Source organism: Centroberyx gerrardi, chromosome 24 (assembly GCF_048128805.1).
Source record: "Centroberyx gerrardi isolate f3 chromosome 24, fCenGer3.hap1.cur.20231027, whole genome shotgun sequence".
Taxonomy (NCBI): Eukaryota; Metazoa; Chordata; class Actinopteri; order Beryciformes; family Berycidae; genus Centroberyx; species Centroberyx gerrardi.
This window is the reverse complement of record NC_136020.1, coordinates 22,729,719-22,749,718: the sequence shown is the minus strand read 5'-3', so window position 1 is coordinate 22,749,718 and position 20,000 is coordinate 22,729,719. Positions and strand designations below refer to the sequence as shown.

General features: G+C 44.6%; 2 protein-coding genes across 2 annotated transcripts in view; one reads left to right on the top strand and one right to left on the bottom strand.

Moving 5' to 3' along the window:
- elk3 (ETS transcription factor ELK3) overlaps positions 1-10,074 on the top strand; it is a 13,404-nt gene extending 3,330 nt beyond the window's left edge. Inside the window, exons 2-5 of the mRNA XM_071898465.2 lie at positions 1,896-2,131; positions 3,288-4,010; positions 5,556-5,678; positions 8,985-10,074. Of these exons, the coding sequence (XP_071754566.2) occupies positions 1,925-2,131; positions 3,288-4,010; positions 5,556-5,678; positions 8,985-9,083 (1,152 nt within the window). The 5' untranslated portion in view covers positions 1,896-1,924 and the 3' untranslated portion in view covers positions 9,084-10,074. The remainder of the gene's footprint in view (positions 1-1,895; positions 2,132-3,287; positions 4,011-5,555; positions 5,679-8,984) is intronic.
- A 6,908-nt stretch (positions 10,075-16,982) lies between these two features.
- cdk17 (cyclin dependent kinase 17) overlaps positions 16,983-20,000 on the bottom strand; it is a 50,168-nt gene continuing 47,150 nt past the window's right edge. Inside the window, exons 15-17 of the mRNA XM_071898469.2 lie at positions 18,772-18,862; positions 17,562-17,639; positions 16,983-17,185 (exon numbers count right to left, since the gene is read on the bottom strand). Coding sequence (XP_071754570.1) covers positions 17,145-17,185; positions 17,562-17,639; positions 18,772-18,862 — 210 coding nt within the window. The 3' untranslated portion in view covers positions 16,983-17,144. The remainder of the gene's footprint in view (positions 17,186-17,561; positions 17,640-18,771; positions 18,863-20,000) is intronic.

Here is a 20,000-nt window from a genome sequence, read left to right as displayed (position 1 = left end):
AATACAGCGGTAGGTCAGATTTTGAGAAGTGGAATCAGAGACGTAGAGATGAGTAACCTATAATTTCCTGTTGCAGATCATCAGAAGCCAAACGGACATGAATATAAACAAAAATCAGTGGTATTTTCACCAAAAAGCACTTTCCCCTTGCTTTCCTTCCCCTTGGAAAACCCTGTCCTCAAAACCTACATCAGCTTCATACTACTTTCTACGATGTACGCCATGAATCTAACGTTCATGACGGAGTAAGAAAAGGTGATAAAGTCTGTTCCACAAATAGAAAAGGTGAATTTAGGCAGGTTTACCCTCCACTACTTCACTGAGTGAGATAGAAATATAACCATCAAATAAAACAGTTTAGTTTACAGTGAGTTTAGGTGAATTTACCCTCCACTACATCTCCAGTTAGAAATTGAAGTTCTCATTGAGGGGGAATGCAGGCAGGTGTTATGCAACATGGAAACATTTTATAAACTATTTTAATAACACTGTACTGAACCTATTATAGAATTGGCCTGGTATGTACTGAATGCAATACATTTTTAAAGTTTTTTGTTTTTTTTAAATGATCTTATTTGTTTATTTATATATTTCTGAGTACTTGGAGATATTCGTAATACATATATTATTGTATATGTATTTATTTGTTTTTGTATTGGAGGCAATGCATGCAGATGGTGTCTGCTTTGTACCAACAAACACCAATAAAAAGAGTTAGGGGAAAAAAAGACATATAAATATATATCTATAGCCATCATGTATATAAAAAACATGCAGTTCAGGGGGGTGAAGTGATGAAATGAAGCCTGGAAGTGTTGAAGCTGGTTTCACTCTAATGTTTATTTACTGCTTTTTGCTTTTGTGTTTCTGGAAGGCAACCAAAGTCTCTGAGTCGATAGGAGAAAGAAAGAAAATTGAAAATCAGCAGTTTATAAACTCTTTGGTGGGTCAACGCTGCCGTACTTGTGGTTTTGAGTGGAGTTCGCATCACAGGAAGGATTACGGTGCGCGGTTATGTTGACGTTGACAGTTCCTCCTCTTCTCCACCCACCTTCCTTCCCTCTTTCCTTCCTTCCTTCTTTCTCTGTCTCACCAGAGGTTTACGTCAGCAGGCTACTTGAAAAGTCTGAAAAGGTCTTAAATCATCGAAATGTAAGGCCTTGAAAAGACATTCAAATGTCTTGAAGCCAGTTATTAGAGGTGATTCTTAGATGAATCCAGAATCCACAATCAATTCATGGCCTTTAACAATTCATCTCCATATTTCCTTTTTCCTTTTATAGTTCAGAACTTCCATTAGGTGCGTTCGACCAGAAATAGGCTAGTTTTGCCTGCTTTGATTCTTTATTTTGTTTTTTAAAGCTGCTTAAAGTTTTAAACATCAATATATCATTGTCAAATGAATAGTGATATCTTGGTCTAATGACTGTAAACCAGTGAGTCCATGTTGGAGCTGATTGTTCTCCTCTGTCTCACTCCAGTAGTATTGTTAGTTCTAGTGTTTCTCCACATTGACACTCCACACTACATTTCCCATCAGCCCCGTTGCTTTCTGCCCCCCCTCCCCCTCCCCCTCCCCCTCCCCCTCCCTGAAGAGGATCAACATGTTGGAAGTGATTTCTCCATCTTCCTTTCCCTCCTTCCACCATCTGCTGCCAGAAACTCTTTCAGCTTTAGCTCCGTTTGCTCTGGAAGAACAGAACCTCTTCCTGTTTTGTGCCGTAAAGCGATCCAGCAGATTTCCCTCCAGATCCACCAGGTGGAGAAACTATGGAGGATGCAGAGTAGAGGCTGATAGAGGCTGACACACTGATGGACTGGTGTCTTTACAGTAAATATACTAATGCCTCTATATCGGTCTAAAAAGTCCTAAACCTGTCTTCTGGACCCTGCAGACCCCCTGTGCCCCCGCTGTCGTCCCGTCATGGAGAGCTCCATCACACTGTGGCAGTTCCTGCTGCAGCTGCTGCTGGACCAGAGCCACAAGCACCTGATCTGCTGGACGTCCAACGACGGCGAGTTCAAGCTGCTGAAGTCGGAGGAGGTGGCCAAACTGTGGGGGCTCCGCAAGAACAAGACCAACATGAACTACGACAAGCTGAGCCGGGCGCTGCGCTACTACTACGACAAGGTCCGCCACACACACACACACACACACACATGCACACACACACACACACACACACACACAGACACAAAACAAAAGGGACTCTTCAAAACACAGGGACTCTTTGATAGTTTGAGAAAGTTTCATGACCTGAAACCAGAGGTGGGGATTTGAGTCACATGACTTGGACTCGAGTCACATGACTTGGACTTGGACTCGAGTCACATGGCTCGGACTCGAGTCACATGACTTGGACTCGAGTCACATGGCTTGGACTCGAGTCACATGACTTGGACTTGGACTCGAGTCACATGACTTGGACTTGGACTCGAGTCACATGGCTTGGACTTGGACTCGAGTCACATGGCTTGGACTCGAGTCATATGACTTGGACTTGGACTCGAGTCACATGACTCAGACTCGAGTCACATGACTTGGACTCGAGTCACATGACTTGGACTTGGACTCCAGTCACATGACTTGGACTTGGACTCGAGTCACATGGCTTGGACTCGAGTCACATGACTTGGACTTGGACTCGAGTAACATGAGTCACACTTTTAATTGCTTGAGACATTAAGAGAAGACTTGAGACTCGACTTGACTTGGGTTCTGGTGACTTGGGACTTGACTCTGACTTGTACTTTGATGACTTGAAAAGGTTTCTAAAGTCTTGACTTGAGATCTTGTGTTTGTGTAAATGACTTAGATTGAAAGTGATGAGATTTGTTCCAGCGGACGACTGAATTTAAATTCTGTTTTCTGAATTTGTATGGAATGATTGAATTTATTGAAGTTGAAACTGATTCTAGAAATCAAACTCATGATGCTCTTACCAAGTTTTTATCCTATTAAAACCATATTGCATTGAAAAGTCAGAGATACAGACTATGGGACAACTGATTAACTATGCATACTGTCGACCAATCAGAGAATTTATAAAAGCCTGGGTGTTGGTGACATAATTTACAGTTAGTCAAAGTCATATTTAGTTAGTCAAATTTCCACACTGCTGACAGTTATAATAATTTGTGTAACTTTACATGAACAGCTCCTTTGTTAAATTATACCATGAAATTGAGAGATGCAATTCTCACTGCACTGTACCTTTAAGTAGAAAGAGTGAAAAGTATCCATGACAACAGTATGAAGCAGTAGAAAACACTTCTTTCCTGTGCAGAACATCATCAAGAAGGTGATTGGCCAGAAGTTCGTCTACAAGTTTGTGTCGTTCCCTGAGATCCTGCAGATGGACCCGGCGGCGGTGGAGTCGGGCGGCGGCGAGGAGGCCGGGGGGGCGGGGCTGTCCGAGGCCGAGGAGGAGGGCGGGGGCGGGGGGAGGAACCGGTACCTCCGCTCCGGCCTGTACTCCTCCTTCACCGTCAGCTCGCTGCAGCGCTCCCTGGACCCGCACCGGCCGGTCAAGACGGAGCCCGGACTCGATCGCCACGACGACGGCTCCTCCGTCATCCGCTTCGTGGCCAACCGCGGGCGCTCGCCCCGCCCCTCCACCCCGCCCCCGCCCTCCAGCGAGGCCTCATGTTCGTCCGGTCCGTCCCCCCGGCGGGTCCGCTCCTCCTCCTGCTCCTCCTCGCCGCCGCAAAGCCCCGCCCACACGCTGTGGAGGGGGCGGAGCCCGGTCCCCGAGACTGACGAATCGGAGCAGAGTGCTCAGCCTCTCAACCTGTCGTCCGGTCAGAGGGAGCGGGAGCGGTCGCAGAGCTCGTCCGCGCCGGACAGGAGGGGATTAGCCAATAGCGCGCCTCCAAAAACCAGGAAGCCCAAATGCCTGGAAATCTCCGCCCCCTCGCTCCTCCTGACAGGAAGTGACATCGGCTCCATCGCCCTCAACAGCCCGGCGCTGCCGTCTGGATCACTGACCCCCGCCTTCCTCACCGCACAGGTACACACACACACACACACACACACAAAAAGCGAAACATACACACATGTATAGAAACCAACACATGCACAAAAACACACAGCCACACGCACACACACACACACACCATTGCAAGCACACACTCACACACACTCAAACACAAAACACACACAGACAAAAAGACACACATAGCCACAAGCATGAAGACACAAACACACACGGGTGACACACACTCTCTCACATACACACACACACACACACTCATGCCAACACACACAGACAAACATTATGACTAATAAAAACGTGCTGGTTTACACAAAACTACACCACACACACACACACACACACACACACACACAGTACCCTCACTATAAATGGAGTAGTAATAGAGTAAAGAGGAGAGTCAGGAAGAGGAGGAGGAGGAGGAAGACTGAGGAGGAGGAGGGTTTGCGGAGGGAAAAAGTAAGAGCTGTAGACAGGGAGGAGATGGAAAGAGGTGAGCGGAAAGAGAGGAGGAGGAGGAGGAGGAGGAGGAGGAGGAGGAGGGAGGGGAGGATGGTAAGTGAAGCCATATGTTCCTAAAGCTCCTGATTCTCTGGCGAGTGGCAACAACACAGCAGCCAGACGCTCTGATCCAGACTGAGCAGGTTACAGGTCCGTCTGTCCGTCAGAGGCTGCAGCACCACAGAATGAAGAAGAGGGTCGAACACTTGTTGAAGGCTTTGTTTAGCCTGTTACCCAGCAAGCGTTTGACAGACGGCAACATGCACAAGGTAGCCAAGTTCAACGTCAACAAAAATGATATTATGGCACGGTAAAAAATCATATTAAAACAGCTTTGGAAACTGTTTTGAATTGATATCAGAAAGATATTTAGGTCCTGATTTCACCAAACAATGCAGGCAGCAGCTGGACGACTACAGACGTCGTCTCAAATCCATGCTAACACTTTAGCATACACTATGTTGATGCTATCACTCAACATAGTGATAGCATCACTCAACATAGTGTATGCTAAAGTGTTAGCATGGAGCTACTATCAACATAGTGTATGCTAAAGTGTTAGCATGAGCTACTATCACTCAACATAGTGTACGCTAAAGTGTTAGCATGGAGCTACTATCAACATAGTGTATATAAAGTGTTAGCATGGAGCTACTATCACTCAACAGTGTAGAGTAAACGGCTCATGGATGATTTTAGTGTCTGTTCTCATCATGTAACAGGGCAGAACAACACATTGTTCTCCTTTAGGCTGGAGAACAAGAGCCAGCAGACGGACAAGACAGAAGAAAATAGAAGTTGTTTGTAACTGAAACCTCCGTGTCGAGCTTCCTGACCTACATACAGTTTGCCAAGTCAGTCTGTCTGGCAGAGCGGCGGCTGGAAACAACACGCCGCCTGCTGGGAGCGATGACGACACGACCTCAGACCGCTCCGTCCCGCTCCGCGCCACGCTCTTATTTTCAGTGTAAACATCACACCTCTCTCTCTCTCTCTCTCTCTCTCTCCCTCTCCCTCTCTCTCTGTTTATCCTGACGGTGTATTCTGGGTTTGGTCCTGTAGACTCCGTCTGGTCTGCTGCTCGCTCCCAGTCCGCTGCTCTCCAGCATCCACTTCTGGTCCAGTCTGAGTCCTGTGGGACCGCTGAGCCCCGCCCGCCTGCAGGGCCACGCCCCCCTCTTCCAGGTAACACACACACACACACACACACACACACACACACACACACACGTTCCTCTTACTGTACTTGTGAGGACCTTCATTGACGACATTCATTCCCGAACCTGAGCCTCAACTGTCTCCACTACATGCCACTAAACCCAAGTTGTAACCCTAATCTTAACCCTTACTTTAACCTAATCTTAACTCTAAACTTAACCCTTAACCTGTCCTAACCCTAAATTAACCTTAACCTTAACCCAAACCTAATCCTACTTTTAATCTGAGCCCTAAACCCAACTCGTAACCCTACATTAACCCCTTGAAGAGAGAACCGGCCAAAATGTCCTCACTTTGCTGGATTTTCCTCATCTTTCTCTCCTTGTGAGGACACTTGGTCCTCATAAGTATCTAATACAAGAAAACACACACACACACTGCTGTTTAGTCATTTGTGTGATTTCTTTTGAGGCTAATATGTTTGTAGAAACACAATTTTATCTACAGTATGTTTTATCCCTGTACAACTAAACTAAGCGGCCCCACAGCTGCAGCAGTTCTCTCGTTAGACGCTTTTTCAGGTGATTTGGTGCCAGCAGAGTTCAAATGGCCTCGTTCTCACCAACCAACTAAAGGAGGAAACAACCGCTCAGAACATGCGACACAAAAACGTATGAAATTCGTATACAGATCCTTCACTCTCTGTTTTTTTGCCTGACTGGATAATCTGCAAACACAAAAACACGGATTTCGACAAGCGCAAACTGCCGTTCTCCTATAGCTGCACACAGTCAATTAATATCAATATGAGGATTCATTTGAACATCATTTGTGTTTCTATAAAACCAACCTGGAAGACCAGTCGCTGCTCTAACATTATGCCAGGCCTACCGTCATTTATCGTCTTTCAGTGAATCATGGTGATGATCTGGAGATTTTGGGAACTCATGACACACAGTTCTGCTGTCTGGAAGCTGTAGGAGAGAAATCAGCTGCTGCTCTGTTCTGAAAATCGAGAGAGAAAAGGCGAGATACACCTTTGCCATCCCTGACAGGCTGGAGAACAGCTGACTGATAATTACATACACTACGGTCCGAAAGAAGTTCATATGGTTTCACAACTTCTGACGTTTGAAGAAATACGGACAAACAGACAAACAAGACAAGCCTGTTTACAGCAGATCCCTCCTCCATCAGCCACTTCACACCGCACAGCTAACACTTAGGCTGTTTTCCAGTGCGTGGCTTCAGCATGAGAGTGTGTGTGTGTGTGTGTGTGTGTGTGTGTGTGTGTGTGTGTGATTCACCGTGCCCCTGCGTTTCAAAATAAGCTACAGATGTTTCCGTTGCGGTGCGGACGAGGAGAGGGGGCAACTTCCTGTTGGCGAGGGGAAGGAGGGAGGGGAGGGGGGGTCAGGAGCCCCGCCCACTACTGCCAGCTCTCTCTCTCTCTCACAACAGGAAGTGCCTCTCCAGACACACACACACACACACTCTCTCTCCTCGGTCGGGACCGGGCCGCTGGAGAAAACAGAAAATCGTTTTCCTTCTTTCTGCACAAATCATTAATATTAACTTCAAAGCATCTCTGCTCCCAGTTAACTCTGTTGATCTGAGATTAGCAGCGATGAAGCTGTAAATACAAAGTTGGGTAAACTGACCTCCAGTCAGTGATCATCATCAAGGCAAACAACCTTCAAAAAAAACACAAATCATTTTTTAAATAACACAATAAACACAAACTGTACTTTCTGAAAAGCATTAATTTCTACATTTTTCTCTATTATCATATACGTTCAATCAGTTTAAAGTCACAATGAAACAAAAATGACCTTTTTTTTATCTTGTAAATTCTCCATATCATAACCTATTTAACAATAAATACCAAAAAATGGATACAATTTTCACATTCTTCTTTCTTACTGAAAACACTGTACAGGATCTTTAGTGGTGACTTCATGCTGCACCAGTAGACGTACATAAAAACAACCACTGTATAAAACCTGCAACTTCACAACTTTGGTTCAGTGGTGAAAACCCAGTTTCCTCTTCCTCAGACCAGCCGGTGTGAACTGATTCATTTCCCTCTCTTCACTGAGCCGATACCAGAAAGATATTCAGGTCCGGATCTGACAAAACGATGCAGGCAGCAGCTGTTTGGTTTTGGTTTTGCTGTATTCACACGGGTTCGACATTATTCAGCGTCTGAAGCTCCTTTCACACAAAATTCAGTTTCCCCTGTTCACACTGTCAGCTGTCTGCAAAGTTTCTGTGTAGAAAGTGTTCACTCATGACATGACGGTAAAATAGGGAAACGGTTTCCCAAAGGTTTTAAGTTCAAGGACCTTAAATAGGGATAGGGGTACCCAAAGTTTTTAAAGCTCCATATCCTCCACTGTCCAGAGTTTTATTTTGTGTCTTTCTGTCCATTCAAAGCTGTGTGTGTGGTGTCATGAACCAAAAACACTCTCAATCCATTTCTCCACGTTCATTTTCCAGCATCTCTCTGAGCCTTACCAAGAACAGGCCGTTTCTGTCGCCGTGTCTTTAAGGCTCATTAATATTAACGACCCTCTGTTCCGATCGGCTAACCATTTCGAGAGCGAAACGTGAGACGCCGCGGCCCGGCGGCTACAGGTAGGGAAAACTCTCCGGTAATAAACGATGACGACCGCTCGACCGCTTTGAAAAAAACACTTTGTTAGTCTATTATTTCTTACAGAAATGATAATGAGCGAACCTTTGTGAGGCCACAAAGTTACGGAAGTCCAAACGGCTCGTTTAGAGGCTCGCTTTTCTAATATGGATTGTGTGGATTTAGTTTTGATACTTTCACCATGTTTAGATACACATCCAACTCCTTTATCATCACAGAGGAGAGGGGAGTCCTGCTTTACATCATATGGGACCTTTAATCTGCTCCTCCGCTCAGACTTCATCCAACTTACAGATATTTTTTAAAACAAAAAATTTGCTCACTTCGCTGGTTTTCAATCTTTCAGCTCTCCGCTCCAAACAAATACAGCTGAGAGCGAGACACAGAATGAAACACGCCGCCCAGAGTCTCTTGTGATTGGTCGGTTCGCTCTGTGTGAAAGCGTATCACATCACACCGCCGTAACCTTTTGCCGCTCGATCCGGCTGCCGTTCACACTAGTGTCGCAAAGGAAGATTTCATTTGGTCTTAAGGGGAAAATCAACTTTTCCGGAATATCGACTCCGGCTGCGTTCACACAGAGAAAATATCCAGAAGATTTGTGGGTGAAGCTGCATGTGGAACAGGTTTTAGCTTGCTGGGTGTTCTCTAACTGCACTCTCTCTCTCTCTCTGCAGTTTCCCTCCCTGCTGAACGGACCGATCCCGCTGCCTCTGCCCGGCCTGGACGCCTCCTGCCCCCCCCTGCTGCTGTCCTCCAGCCCCCACAAGTCCTGATCCCACCCGAGCTGCGGGACCGGACCGGACCTGACCGGGACCGGATCGGGACGGATCGGGACTAAACCTATCAGCCTTATAACTCTGATGAACCGGACGAGCCGGCCGGCTTCTGGCTCCGATATCAACAATCATCTGAAACTCGTTCCTTTGCGTTTATTAACGCGAAGCGAAGGAAGAAGCGGAGCTTCATTCGGAGGCTTTGCTCTCTGCGAAGAGCGTGTGCTGTCCCTTTCTTTCTGTCTTTACTAAAGTTTCGACCGATACGTTTAAACCGAAGCTGCCGACAGCCGATATTCAATATCTTTAAATTTGACAATTTTCATGCCAAAAGATTTCCAAGTATTCAGAGTTTCCCCTCAGAGTTTTCTTCTCATCAGGGTGGAAAAGCCTCTGAAATATTTAGAGCATCATGGGACACTAAGGGCCCTATTTAACCGATCCATGGCACATGGTCTAAAGCGCTGGCGCAAGTGCATTTAGGGCGTGTCCAAATCCAAACTGCTAGTTAAACGACGCACAATGTGGGCGCAAAGTAAGGCGCAAGGCGCAAAGGGGTTGTACTAAGTGCCTTAATTAATCACAGGTGTGTTTTGGGCGTAACATGAACTCAACCAATCGGAGTGTCATCTCCCATTCCCTTTAAGAGCCAGGTGCGCTTGCATCTTGGCGCATTGCTATTTAAATGGCGGATTCGGCAAGTTGGAGAAACGAACGGTTTTCTGCTGAGGAAACGGATCTGCTCGTGCGCGATGGCGATGTGTGTGTGTGTCAGGTGAAGGTAAGATGCCTTTGCAGTTTATTTTCATGACTTTTTACTGGGCTGTGCTTTTTACATATTTACTGTGTTGTTTTTCTTGGTTGTAGGTTGCGTATTTAGCAATTGGCAACGTGTGATGATGGTTAACGGGACATGCACGTTGCACATTTGGCATTGCGTAATGGTGACAGCATACGGCAATCTAGCAACAAAATACATGTCAGGAACGAAGTAAAGTGCAAATTTTCATAGTTGATGATCCTATTTTTCTATTTTGCATGCTAACGTTGTGTGTGTGTGTGTTTGAGAGAGAGAGAGAGAGAGAGAGAGAGAGAGAGAGAGAGAGAGAGAGAGAGAGAGAGAGAGAGAGAGAGAGAGAGGCATCTTACTATCTGAATAATGCGCCCTTTAAATAGCAGGAAAATACTGCGCCAGACTTCAGACCAGGTTTTTGTTGGTCAATTGCGCAATCGCTTTCCGTTGCCTCAAGATAGCAATGCGCCAACAATGTGCCTGACCACACCTCATTTTAAGACCGACACGCCCATGGGCGCACAGATGGGCACAAGTACATTTGCTATTTAAACAACGTGGGCGCTGGGCGTGAAAGTGACAACTGCGTCGGTCGGAAACTAGCAATGACACCTGCACTGCGCTTTGTGCCGCTTTGCGCCTGGTGTAAGACGGTCCTAAAACTCTCCACTGAAACCAGACTGGAGGGGAAGATCAATCGATCAGTAATTGCCAAAGCTTTTAACAAGGAGTCACCTGTGCCTTCTGATTGTGTTTCACCGCTTCTCTTGTTTTAAACTGTATTGTTATATTTGTATATCCTGTCTGTCCCTTGAAAAACAGACTTTTAATCTCGATGGGCCTTACCTGGTTCAACACACACACACCTGTTCAGTGGTAGAGAAACTCTGGGACACATTACTGCCTTTAAATGAAGAATTAATTTACAGAAAACATTTTCCAGCCTGTGTTTCTGTATCTGTGTTCAGGAGGAACCATCAGATCAGAGGTGGAGACTCTGACTGGACATCTGATATTTAATAAAAGTTCAATATCGGCCTCATATATCGGCAAACTGAGATATCGGTCTGACCTCAGTATTTACTGTTTGTTGCTCATCTCATCCCACATGGTGTAAACCTCAGTGAGACAGACTGGCTGCAATGTCATGAATGTTATATCAATTATTTTTGTACCTTCTCCGGCCCCAGCTGACCTGCAGCCTCTCCGGCTCAAACAGCAGACGTCTGGAGAAACTCTCACAGGATGACGAGACGCTCGCCGAGCCAAAGTCAGCTCGGATTTTCTCAGAGTTTGAAACGGGATTCTCCCACAATCCCCCTGGAAACGGCACCTCTGGTTTGTTTTTCTGCCCCGGTAGAACAAGTTTCCATCGTTAGCTTAGCTACAACGCTAGCTGCTTCGCCGTGGAAATTTGAGTTAATAAACAAACTCTATAGGTAAATTAAACGAGCGAGATAAAAATGGATGAAGATTTTGTGGGGGGTTTAAACCTCACCTGTAAAGTTTTGTTTTTCTAGCTAGCTAACTGTAGCAACTTCCTGGTTCCTACGACAGTAAACAAGTGAGCAGCAGTGCCAGGCTCCGCCCATAACTCCGCCCATAGCTCCGCCCCTCTGAAATCTGGACTGAAGTGACATTTATTCTTTGGCCTGATTTCAATCGATATGATTAAATGTACCACACTACACTACCCAGAATCCCTTTGATATGAACAAGGCACAACTATCTAGACTGAAGTGTTCCAAATACGTAGCGGGGAACTTTCCATGTAAAGCTAGCATGTTGCTAACAAAACACGGCAGCACTTAGCTTGCTAGTGAACCTACCGGCTAACGTTACACAATGAAAACTTAGCTAGTGATAGTTCACGTCTTTGGCTGGTGAACACCGTCTCCCACCAGAAGAAAAGGTGTAATAATTTTGGCATGCTCAATTGCTTTGTTTAGTTGATATAAGATAAGTAAACAGATTAATTAAAGTAAAAGTATCAAGCCAGTGTCTATGGAAATCATGCTAGCCACCGAGCCGCTAGCAAACCAGCGGGCGGTCTGGGTTTCGGCTCCATGTCGCGTTTAAATTTCTCCAGACTTTCACTGTTTGAGCTGCTGTGGCTTCATTAGATGAAACCTTCACTGACTCCTAGCAGAGCGTCTGCTAGCCAGAGAGAGAGAGAGAGAGAGAGTGAGAGAGAGTGAGAGAGAGAGAGTGAGAGAGAGAGCGTGAGAGAGAGATTGTGTGAGAGAGAGAGAGAGTGTGAGAGAGAGAATGAGTGTGAGACAGAGTGAGTGTGAGAGAGTGTGAGAGAGAGTGTGAGAGAGAGAGTGAGAGTGTGAGAGAGAGTGAGAGTGAGAGAGTGAGAGAGTGTGAGAGAGAGTGTGAGAGTGTGAGTGTGAGAGCGTGAGAGAGTGAGTGTGAGAGTGAGAGTGTGTGAGAGAGAGTGAGAGAGTGTGAGTGTGTGAGTGAGTGTGAGAGTGAGAGTGTGAGAGAGAGTGTGAGAGTGTGTGAGTGAGAGAGAGTGTGTGAGAGAGAGAGAGAGAAGTGTGCGTCTTGTCATTTTGTGGTGTTTGAAGAGTGTAACTGACGCTGTGAACGTATTTTTCAGCCTTTGTCCTCGTGTGGTTTTATATTATATCTCATGCACTGTGCTTTCTGCTCTGTACCGGCTGTGCCTTCTCAAATGCAAGAATTATGTAAATGTATTAAGCTTTAAATCTGTTTATTAATAGACAAAATTCCGGGTCAATATTGCACAAAAGCTTTTTTTTGTACAAATGGCTTTTGGTTATTTTTTTATAGAGGGATTGATTAAAGTGTATTCTCCATGATTTGCTTGTTTTTGCAGTTGTAAGTTGAGGAAAATGTCACACTGTTTTTGGAATAAAACCGCTGTACTGGAGATGTGTGTCACTGTGTGTGTGTGTGTGTGTGTGAGTAAACCCCTAAGCATCACTATGACACCATATTAGGGCCATTTTTTTTTCTTTTACTGCAGCCGGGGGGAGAGGGGTGATATTCAGAGCTAAAACTCAGAATTTCTGAGATTAAAGACAGAAAATTTGCGAGGAAAACAACTCAAAAATTTGCACGAAAAATCGTGACATTAAGTTTACTGATCTAGATAGTGAAGTTCATGTTGGTAGGGTATGATTCAGAAATTCAGTTTCTGTTCAATTTCAGTTTTTCTCGCACGTTTCTGACTTTAATCTGAGAAATTTTTAGCATATTCTCGCAAATTTTTGCATTTTGTTCCCTGTACATTTCTGACTTTAATCTCAGAAATTGATTTTTCACAAATTTCAGAGATATTTTTTGGGTAAATTTTTGACTTTAATCTTAGAAATTCTGAGTATATTCTCGCAAATTTCAGATATTTTTTTTTTCCTGTAAATTTCTGATTTTAATCTCAGAAATTGAGTTTCACAAATTTCTGAGATATTTTTTGGGTAAATTTTTGACTTTAATCTTAGAAATTCTGAGTATATTCTCGCAAATTTCAGATTTTTTTTTTCCTGTAAATTTTGGTTTTTCTTCAAATTTCGAAGATTCTTTTTTTCTCGTAAAAATGTCTGACTTCTTTATCTGAATATTACCCCCTTCCCCTGTCTGCGATAAAAAAATAAGTTAACCTACAATGGGGCTAAAATACCCTGTGCTAATGAAAAATCACTATAATATTCCTATAAGATTCCTATAGGGATTTATATTGTGTTTATGGCACTCAATAGTGAGCTTATATTGACCTTATTGTATTTAATGGTACAGTATTTCCTATGATATCATTCGAATATTCCTATATGGACTTGTAGTTCTGCTGTGATATTTTTGTAGTGTCCTTCTAAAATCTATTATAGGATTGCTATATTTATTTTTAGTTTTTACACACACACCAACAAATGAAAGACAAGCTGCACAGGCTTTTTATGAAACAGACTAAATTTACTTTCGATGGTTATGAGAAATAAATAGTTCCAGTAAAAAGAGTCACACACCAACTGTCCAACCAACCGGCAGCTCAGTGTTTCAGAGGTCGAGTTCACAACACAGCAGGCCTTCCATGCACCAGGCACACACACACACACACACACACACACACACACACACACACACGCTCCGACACGTCCAGATAAACTCAGCTCATTCATACGTTTGAAAAAGTACAGTATTACAATAATAACACACAGGCAGCCGCTGTACAAATCCCCTTTCATGCTGTTACTGTTGATGTGAAAACCTCCCATTAATGTACATGCAATTTGCAGATAATATCCTTAATATCCTTAATCTGTAATATAATACATTTCCACTTAATGTAATTAAGGTTACCGTTTTTCCTGTTAACTTAATTATGACATTATTGGGCTTTATTACGTGAACCAAAACTCTTCCATACAAATTCATCCTGTTTTCACACCAACCAATGGGTGAATGGTTGACAGTTATATATTGAATTTTGATTTATTAGATTATCAGTACAGTTATTAGATCTTTGAAAATTGAAAATGTCAGCCTTCTTGTTGATGTAATACAACCCAATAATGTCAGATTTATGATGTTAACTGGAAAAAAGTTAGTCCATTAATTATCCGTTTAAACGATGGGAAATATATTACATTTGTAGGATTATCACACTATTGGCTCCAAACTGCTGTTACATTAATGGCTTATTACATTAATGGGAAGTTATTATATTACATTAATATTGTGTTTATCCTGCATTAGTACTGCAGACAATTCTTTGTTGCATGTTATACAGAACCTATTGTTGCTCAACCCATCAGTTACCAGACGATTCGCTGTAACTTCCAATGCAAAAATAGATTTTTTCCAAATGTTTCCTCTTGAGTGTGCAGCAGAAGAGCAGCGATAAAGGAAAAATCCCCTCAGATCCTCTGACACTGTTAAAAATCAGCATTTTTAGTGATGAAGTGTTGTAATTTACTTTATTGGTGAACCCACTTTCCTGCCTTGTCTACTTCTACTGATTTACTATATTTCCCAGAATGCCTTTCAACAAGCCCCCAGATAAGGGGTAAGAACTTGTTGCTTTCAGCTGTGGGTGACAAGTGTAGGTGGAGAGAGAGATAGAAGAGTAAGAGCAAGAGAGAAAAAGAGAGTCTCCCCTTATTTAAAACTCAACCTGTCTCTCTGCTGCAGTGCATTCTGATCTCTCTCCTGCTCCTGCAGTGCATTCTGGTCTCTCTCCTGCTCCTGTGGTGGAGAAACTGGTCTCTCTCCTCTTCTACGATGGATTTCTCCCTGTATGATTGTTGAACGTCTCTCGGTGCAAAATGGCGGCTCTAGAAAGAAGCCCTCGCTCTTTGATTCTGAGGGACTGACACCAAAACCTGACGTTTACCGCTGATGTTTTACATCCTGAAACATTTTCTCATATCAAACTCCACTGTAGCTGCTGGAAACATCTGGAGGTGACGTCACCTCGTCTACGATTGGCCGGTTATCCACCAAGAAGACAAACACAACTAACTACTGAATGGAGCCAGAGATGAAAAGTACATCACTAACAGCTGATTTAACAGTGTTTCAGGGGGATTTTTCCTTTAATTCAGTAAACATGCAGTAACAGTGGAACTTGTACAGCGGCTTCATCTGTAGCTTCACTGTCAGTTGCAGACAACACAGCGGCCTGTTAAATCTAAAATTTCAATTTGAAATCTTTTTTTTTCTTTTCCATGTGTACAAACTGCCGGAGAGAAAAAAACAACCATTTTGTCTTCTTGAACTCCTCAGAGAAGGCGGAGCCCCGAAAAAACATGCCACACCGACACTGTGTTTCACGAAGGAGAGGTCAAAGGTCAAAGGTCACAGACATAGAGAACACGTCTTAATACTGTCGGGTAAAAACTCCGCCCGGGTCGCCACCTCGCCGGTCCCTGATTAAAAATACAGACAGGAGTGCAAGTTATTCCAAGATGCACGAAAAAAAAAACAAAGAGTTACTGCAGCGAGAGTCCAAACACAGAGAGAGAGAGAGAGAGAGAGAGAGAGAGAGAGAGAGAGAGAGAGAGAGAGAGAGAGAGAGAGAGAGAGAGAGAGAGGAGCTTGCATAAAAAACAAAAGCGCTGAAGTCCAGGCAGAAGAGCGTTTTGGGAGGGGGGGTGTCCAAGGAGAGAGTAGGGAAGGCTTGATGGCTTCCTGCGGGACGTCCTGTTGAGCGTCCCCCCCACCCCCCCCCCCACCTCGCCCCACTCGATGTTTCTTCTTCTCTTCCTCCATCATTTTCTTGCTTTCTCTTCATCTTGGCAACCAGAGGAGAGGATGGGGGGGTTGAGGGTGGGTGGAAATGTCCTGGGGAGAAACCCCCCCCCCCCACCCACCCAAATCCCCAAACATAGTCCCTTCTGCCCCCCCCCCCACCCCCCTTTTCCCCCTTGTTGTGGTCCCGTTGCCGAAAAAACAAAACAAGCCGCTGGTCGAAAAAACTCCAAAAGGACCTGAAGGTGTTTTCAGGTTCTCCCAGTGTGACTGGACTCCATGCTTCGTTACACCCCCCCCCCCCCCGCTCCTTCACCCCCCCCTCCCCCTCACACTTTGACCCCGTCGTGACCTCTGGGGGCAGGAGGGCGTCCAGTAGAGTCCGTCCGTGTGAAATGTTTCGGAACGCTGCGACGGACGGCGGAGGAAATCCAGAAGAACCGTTTGGTTTTGTTCCCTCGTTCGACGCCGTCCAGCTGGAACCGGGATCCAATTCAGTCCAAAAAAAAAAAAAAAAAAAAAAGATACCTCCGAATATATAGATATATATTTATATATTTATAAAAAAAAAATCAAAGAGAGGAAAGCGTTGAGTCTCGGAACACGACGGCGAGCGACTGCATCACAGCGTCGACATCAACACCAGTGGAATCAGAAGAGAAACGAAGCCGGAGGGAAAAAAAACAACAACAGTAACCTTGACGACGGCGTCTCCAGTTCACATCATGTACACGCACGCACACACACACACACACACACACACACACACACGGCATGTTAAATACAGACAGTAGTAGTTTAGCAGCAAAAATACAACCCCCCCCCCCTCCCCCGCCTCTCAATAAATAAACACAGTCTCCAACAATCAAAAACCCGAACCCAGAGTCGCTCACTCAGAGAGGAGGGGAGTGTGTGTGTGTGTGTGTGTGTGTGTGTGTGTGTGTGGGAGGGTGGTCCGTCCGAGGGGAGGTGGGCTCATGCGAGACGGGGGAGGGGGGGGGGGGGGGGGGGGTGAAGAAGAGCAGGTCGACCATCATCCTCTTCCTCTCAGTCTAGAAGAGCATGCTCTGCCTCCTGTTGATCTTTCCGTTGCCTGGAAGGAGAAGAAATCAGTTTATCATCAACAAATCATCAATAAATCATCACCAGGTTCATTCAGAGACATCAGTCTGAAGAGCGGACAGATCATTTATGAGTTGCATCATCATGTAGTTTAAGAATGTAATGTAATAGAATGTTATTTGAATGGATGAAAAATGTATTTCTTCTTCTACTGATTTTATAATCTGTATAATCTGAAGTCTGAGGTGGCGGCCGCACTGACTAATCAGAAAAGAATCAGAATTATCGCTGATAGATGTGTGTGTGTTGGTTTGTTATCCTCAACATGAGTTTCAGAGAATGGAAACACCACGACTTCTTCTTCTGTTACTTATTCCCAGGCGTGTGAATATGTGTGTGTGACCCACCTGACTCGGGGTACGAGGAGTTCCTGTAGCCCGGGTCTCTCTGCAGCTGCACTTCCTTTAACGTGAATATGGAAATAACTGAAACACACAGAGAGGAGGGGGAGGAGTCAGAGAGACAGGCAGCGAGGAGGGGGAGGAGTCAGAGAGACAGGCAGCGAGGAGGGGGAGGAGTCAGAGACACAGGCAGAGAGGAGGGGGAGAGACAGGCAGAGAGGAGGGGGAGGAGTCAGAGACACAGGCAGCGAGGAGGGGGAGGAGTCAGAGAGACAGGCAGAGAGGAGGGGGAGGAGTCAGAGAGACAGGCAGAGAGGAGGGGGAGGAGTCAGAGACACAGGCAGCGAGGAGGGGGAGGAGTCAGAGAGACAGGCAGAGAGGAGGGGGAGGAGTCAGAGAGACAGGCAGAGAGGAGGGGGAGGAGTCAGAGAGACAGGCAGAGAGCAGGGGGAGGAGTCAGAGAGACAGGCAGAGAGCAGGGGGAGGAGTCAGAGAGACAGGCAGAGAGGAGGGGGAGGAGTCAGAGACACAGGCAGCGAGGAGGGGGAGGAGTCAGAGAGACAGGCAGAGAGGAGGGGGAGGAGTCAGAGAGACAGGCAGAGAGGAGGGGGAGGAGTCAGAGACACAGGCAGCGAGGAGGGGGAGGAGTCAGAGAGACATGCAGCGAGGAGGGGAAGGGGTCAGAGAGACAGGCAGAGAGCAGGGGGAGGAGTCAGAGAGACAGGCAGCGAGGAGGGGGAGGAGTCAGAGAGACAGGCAGAGAGGAGGGGGAGGAGTCAGAGAGACAGGCAGAGAGCAGGGGGAGGAGTCAGAGAGACATGCAGCGAGGAGGGGGAGGAGTCAGAGAGACAGGCAGAGAGCAGGGGGAGGAGTCAGAGAGACAGGCAGAGAGAAGGGAGGAGTCAGAGAGACGGGCAGAGAGGAGGGGGAGGAGTCAGAGAGACAGGCAGAGAGGAGGGAGGAGTCAGAGAGACAGGCAGAGAGGAGGGGGAGGAGTCAGAGAGACAGGCAGTGAGGAGGGAGGAGTCAGAGAGAAAGTCTGAAAGTCAGACTCCCAGTTTATTTATGTAATGTAATGTGATGCGATGCGATGCGATGCGATGTGATGTGATGTGATGTGATGTGATGTGATGTGATGTGATGTGATGTGATGTAATGATGTCATGTGATATAATGATGTCATGTGATGTGATGTAAACAAAGCGCAGCGTCTCACTCTCAGGCAGGGTGTGGACTCGCAGCCCCAGGTGTTTGAAGTAGGAATGCTTCATCGCCTCGTCAGCTGAAATCCTCTTCTTGGATTCATACTGCAGACAGACAGGAACATATATTATGATATTAACCACCACAGAAGAAAAATTCACTTCCAACTGCTGTTTGTCTGTAGGGTTCGTGTTGTGGTGATTTATGTTTTATTGTGTTTTTGTTGTGTTTTTATTGTAAATCCTGTCTGCAAACTAAATTTCCCTCACAGTATAATTCAGTTTGCACTGAATTGTATTGAAACCATTCATTTCAATTTCAGTTTTCATGGTGTAAAAAACCCAAAACAAAAAACATTACATTAGTAACCAGGGACTAAGTTCTGTGTGTGTTCATTGAAACTGATAGGAGGATAAACAGTGATCACACTCTGCCTCCTGCTGTCCACAACAGGTACTGCAAGTGCCAATATGATGGTAATAATAACAACAATAATATCAATACTAGTACTACTACTACTAATTTTGTTTTTTATCTTCCTAGTTGATGTGAATGTTGCTCTTCTCCACCTTCGTCTTCTCTTCATTTAATAGCTTTTATTTTGACTGTCAAAACACTTTGTAAACTCTGTTTTTAAAAGTGCTATAGAAATGTATAAAAATTATTACTACTACTACTACTAATAATAATATAACAGTAGTAGTGGTAGTAGTACATGCATTGTATTTATCATGCATTTTTCATTAAAAGTAACGAGCTTCAAAAGAAGGAAAAAAAATATATACAGTGTTAAGTATGTACATACATTTTGATTATATATTTCTTGAAGCATGGTTAATGAAAAGTGCATTATACATAAAATCCATAATAAAAATAATAATGCTAATGTGCATTTTAAAAATTTAGAAACAATACTAATATCGATACTACTACTACTAGTAGTACATTTATAACAACTACACAAAGTAATAATTCGTAAGTAAATTGTTTTAAATGCTGATTATTATTACCATTATTATTATTGTTATTAATCATTTTATTTACAATACCCTGTTATTAAAAAACAAAGTGCTTGAGGAAACAGAAAAGTAAAAGCAGGTAAAGGAGGAGAAAAGCAGAACAGAACAGAAGTGATGAAGTGTGAATTTTCACCTCTAATCTTTTATTTTAACCCTCAAGTGTTTGTTTTTATGTAGTGTGTCTTTTTTATGACAATTTTCTGTTATGCTTGTGATGGACAAT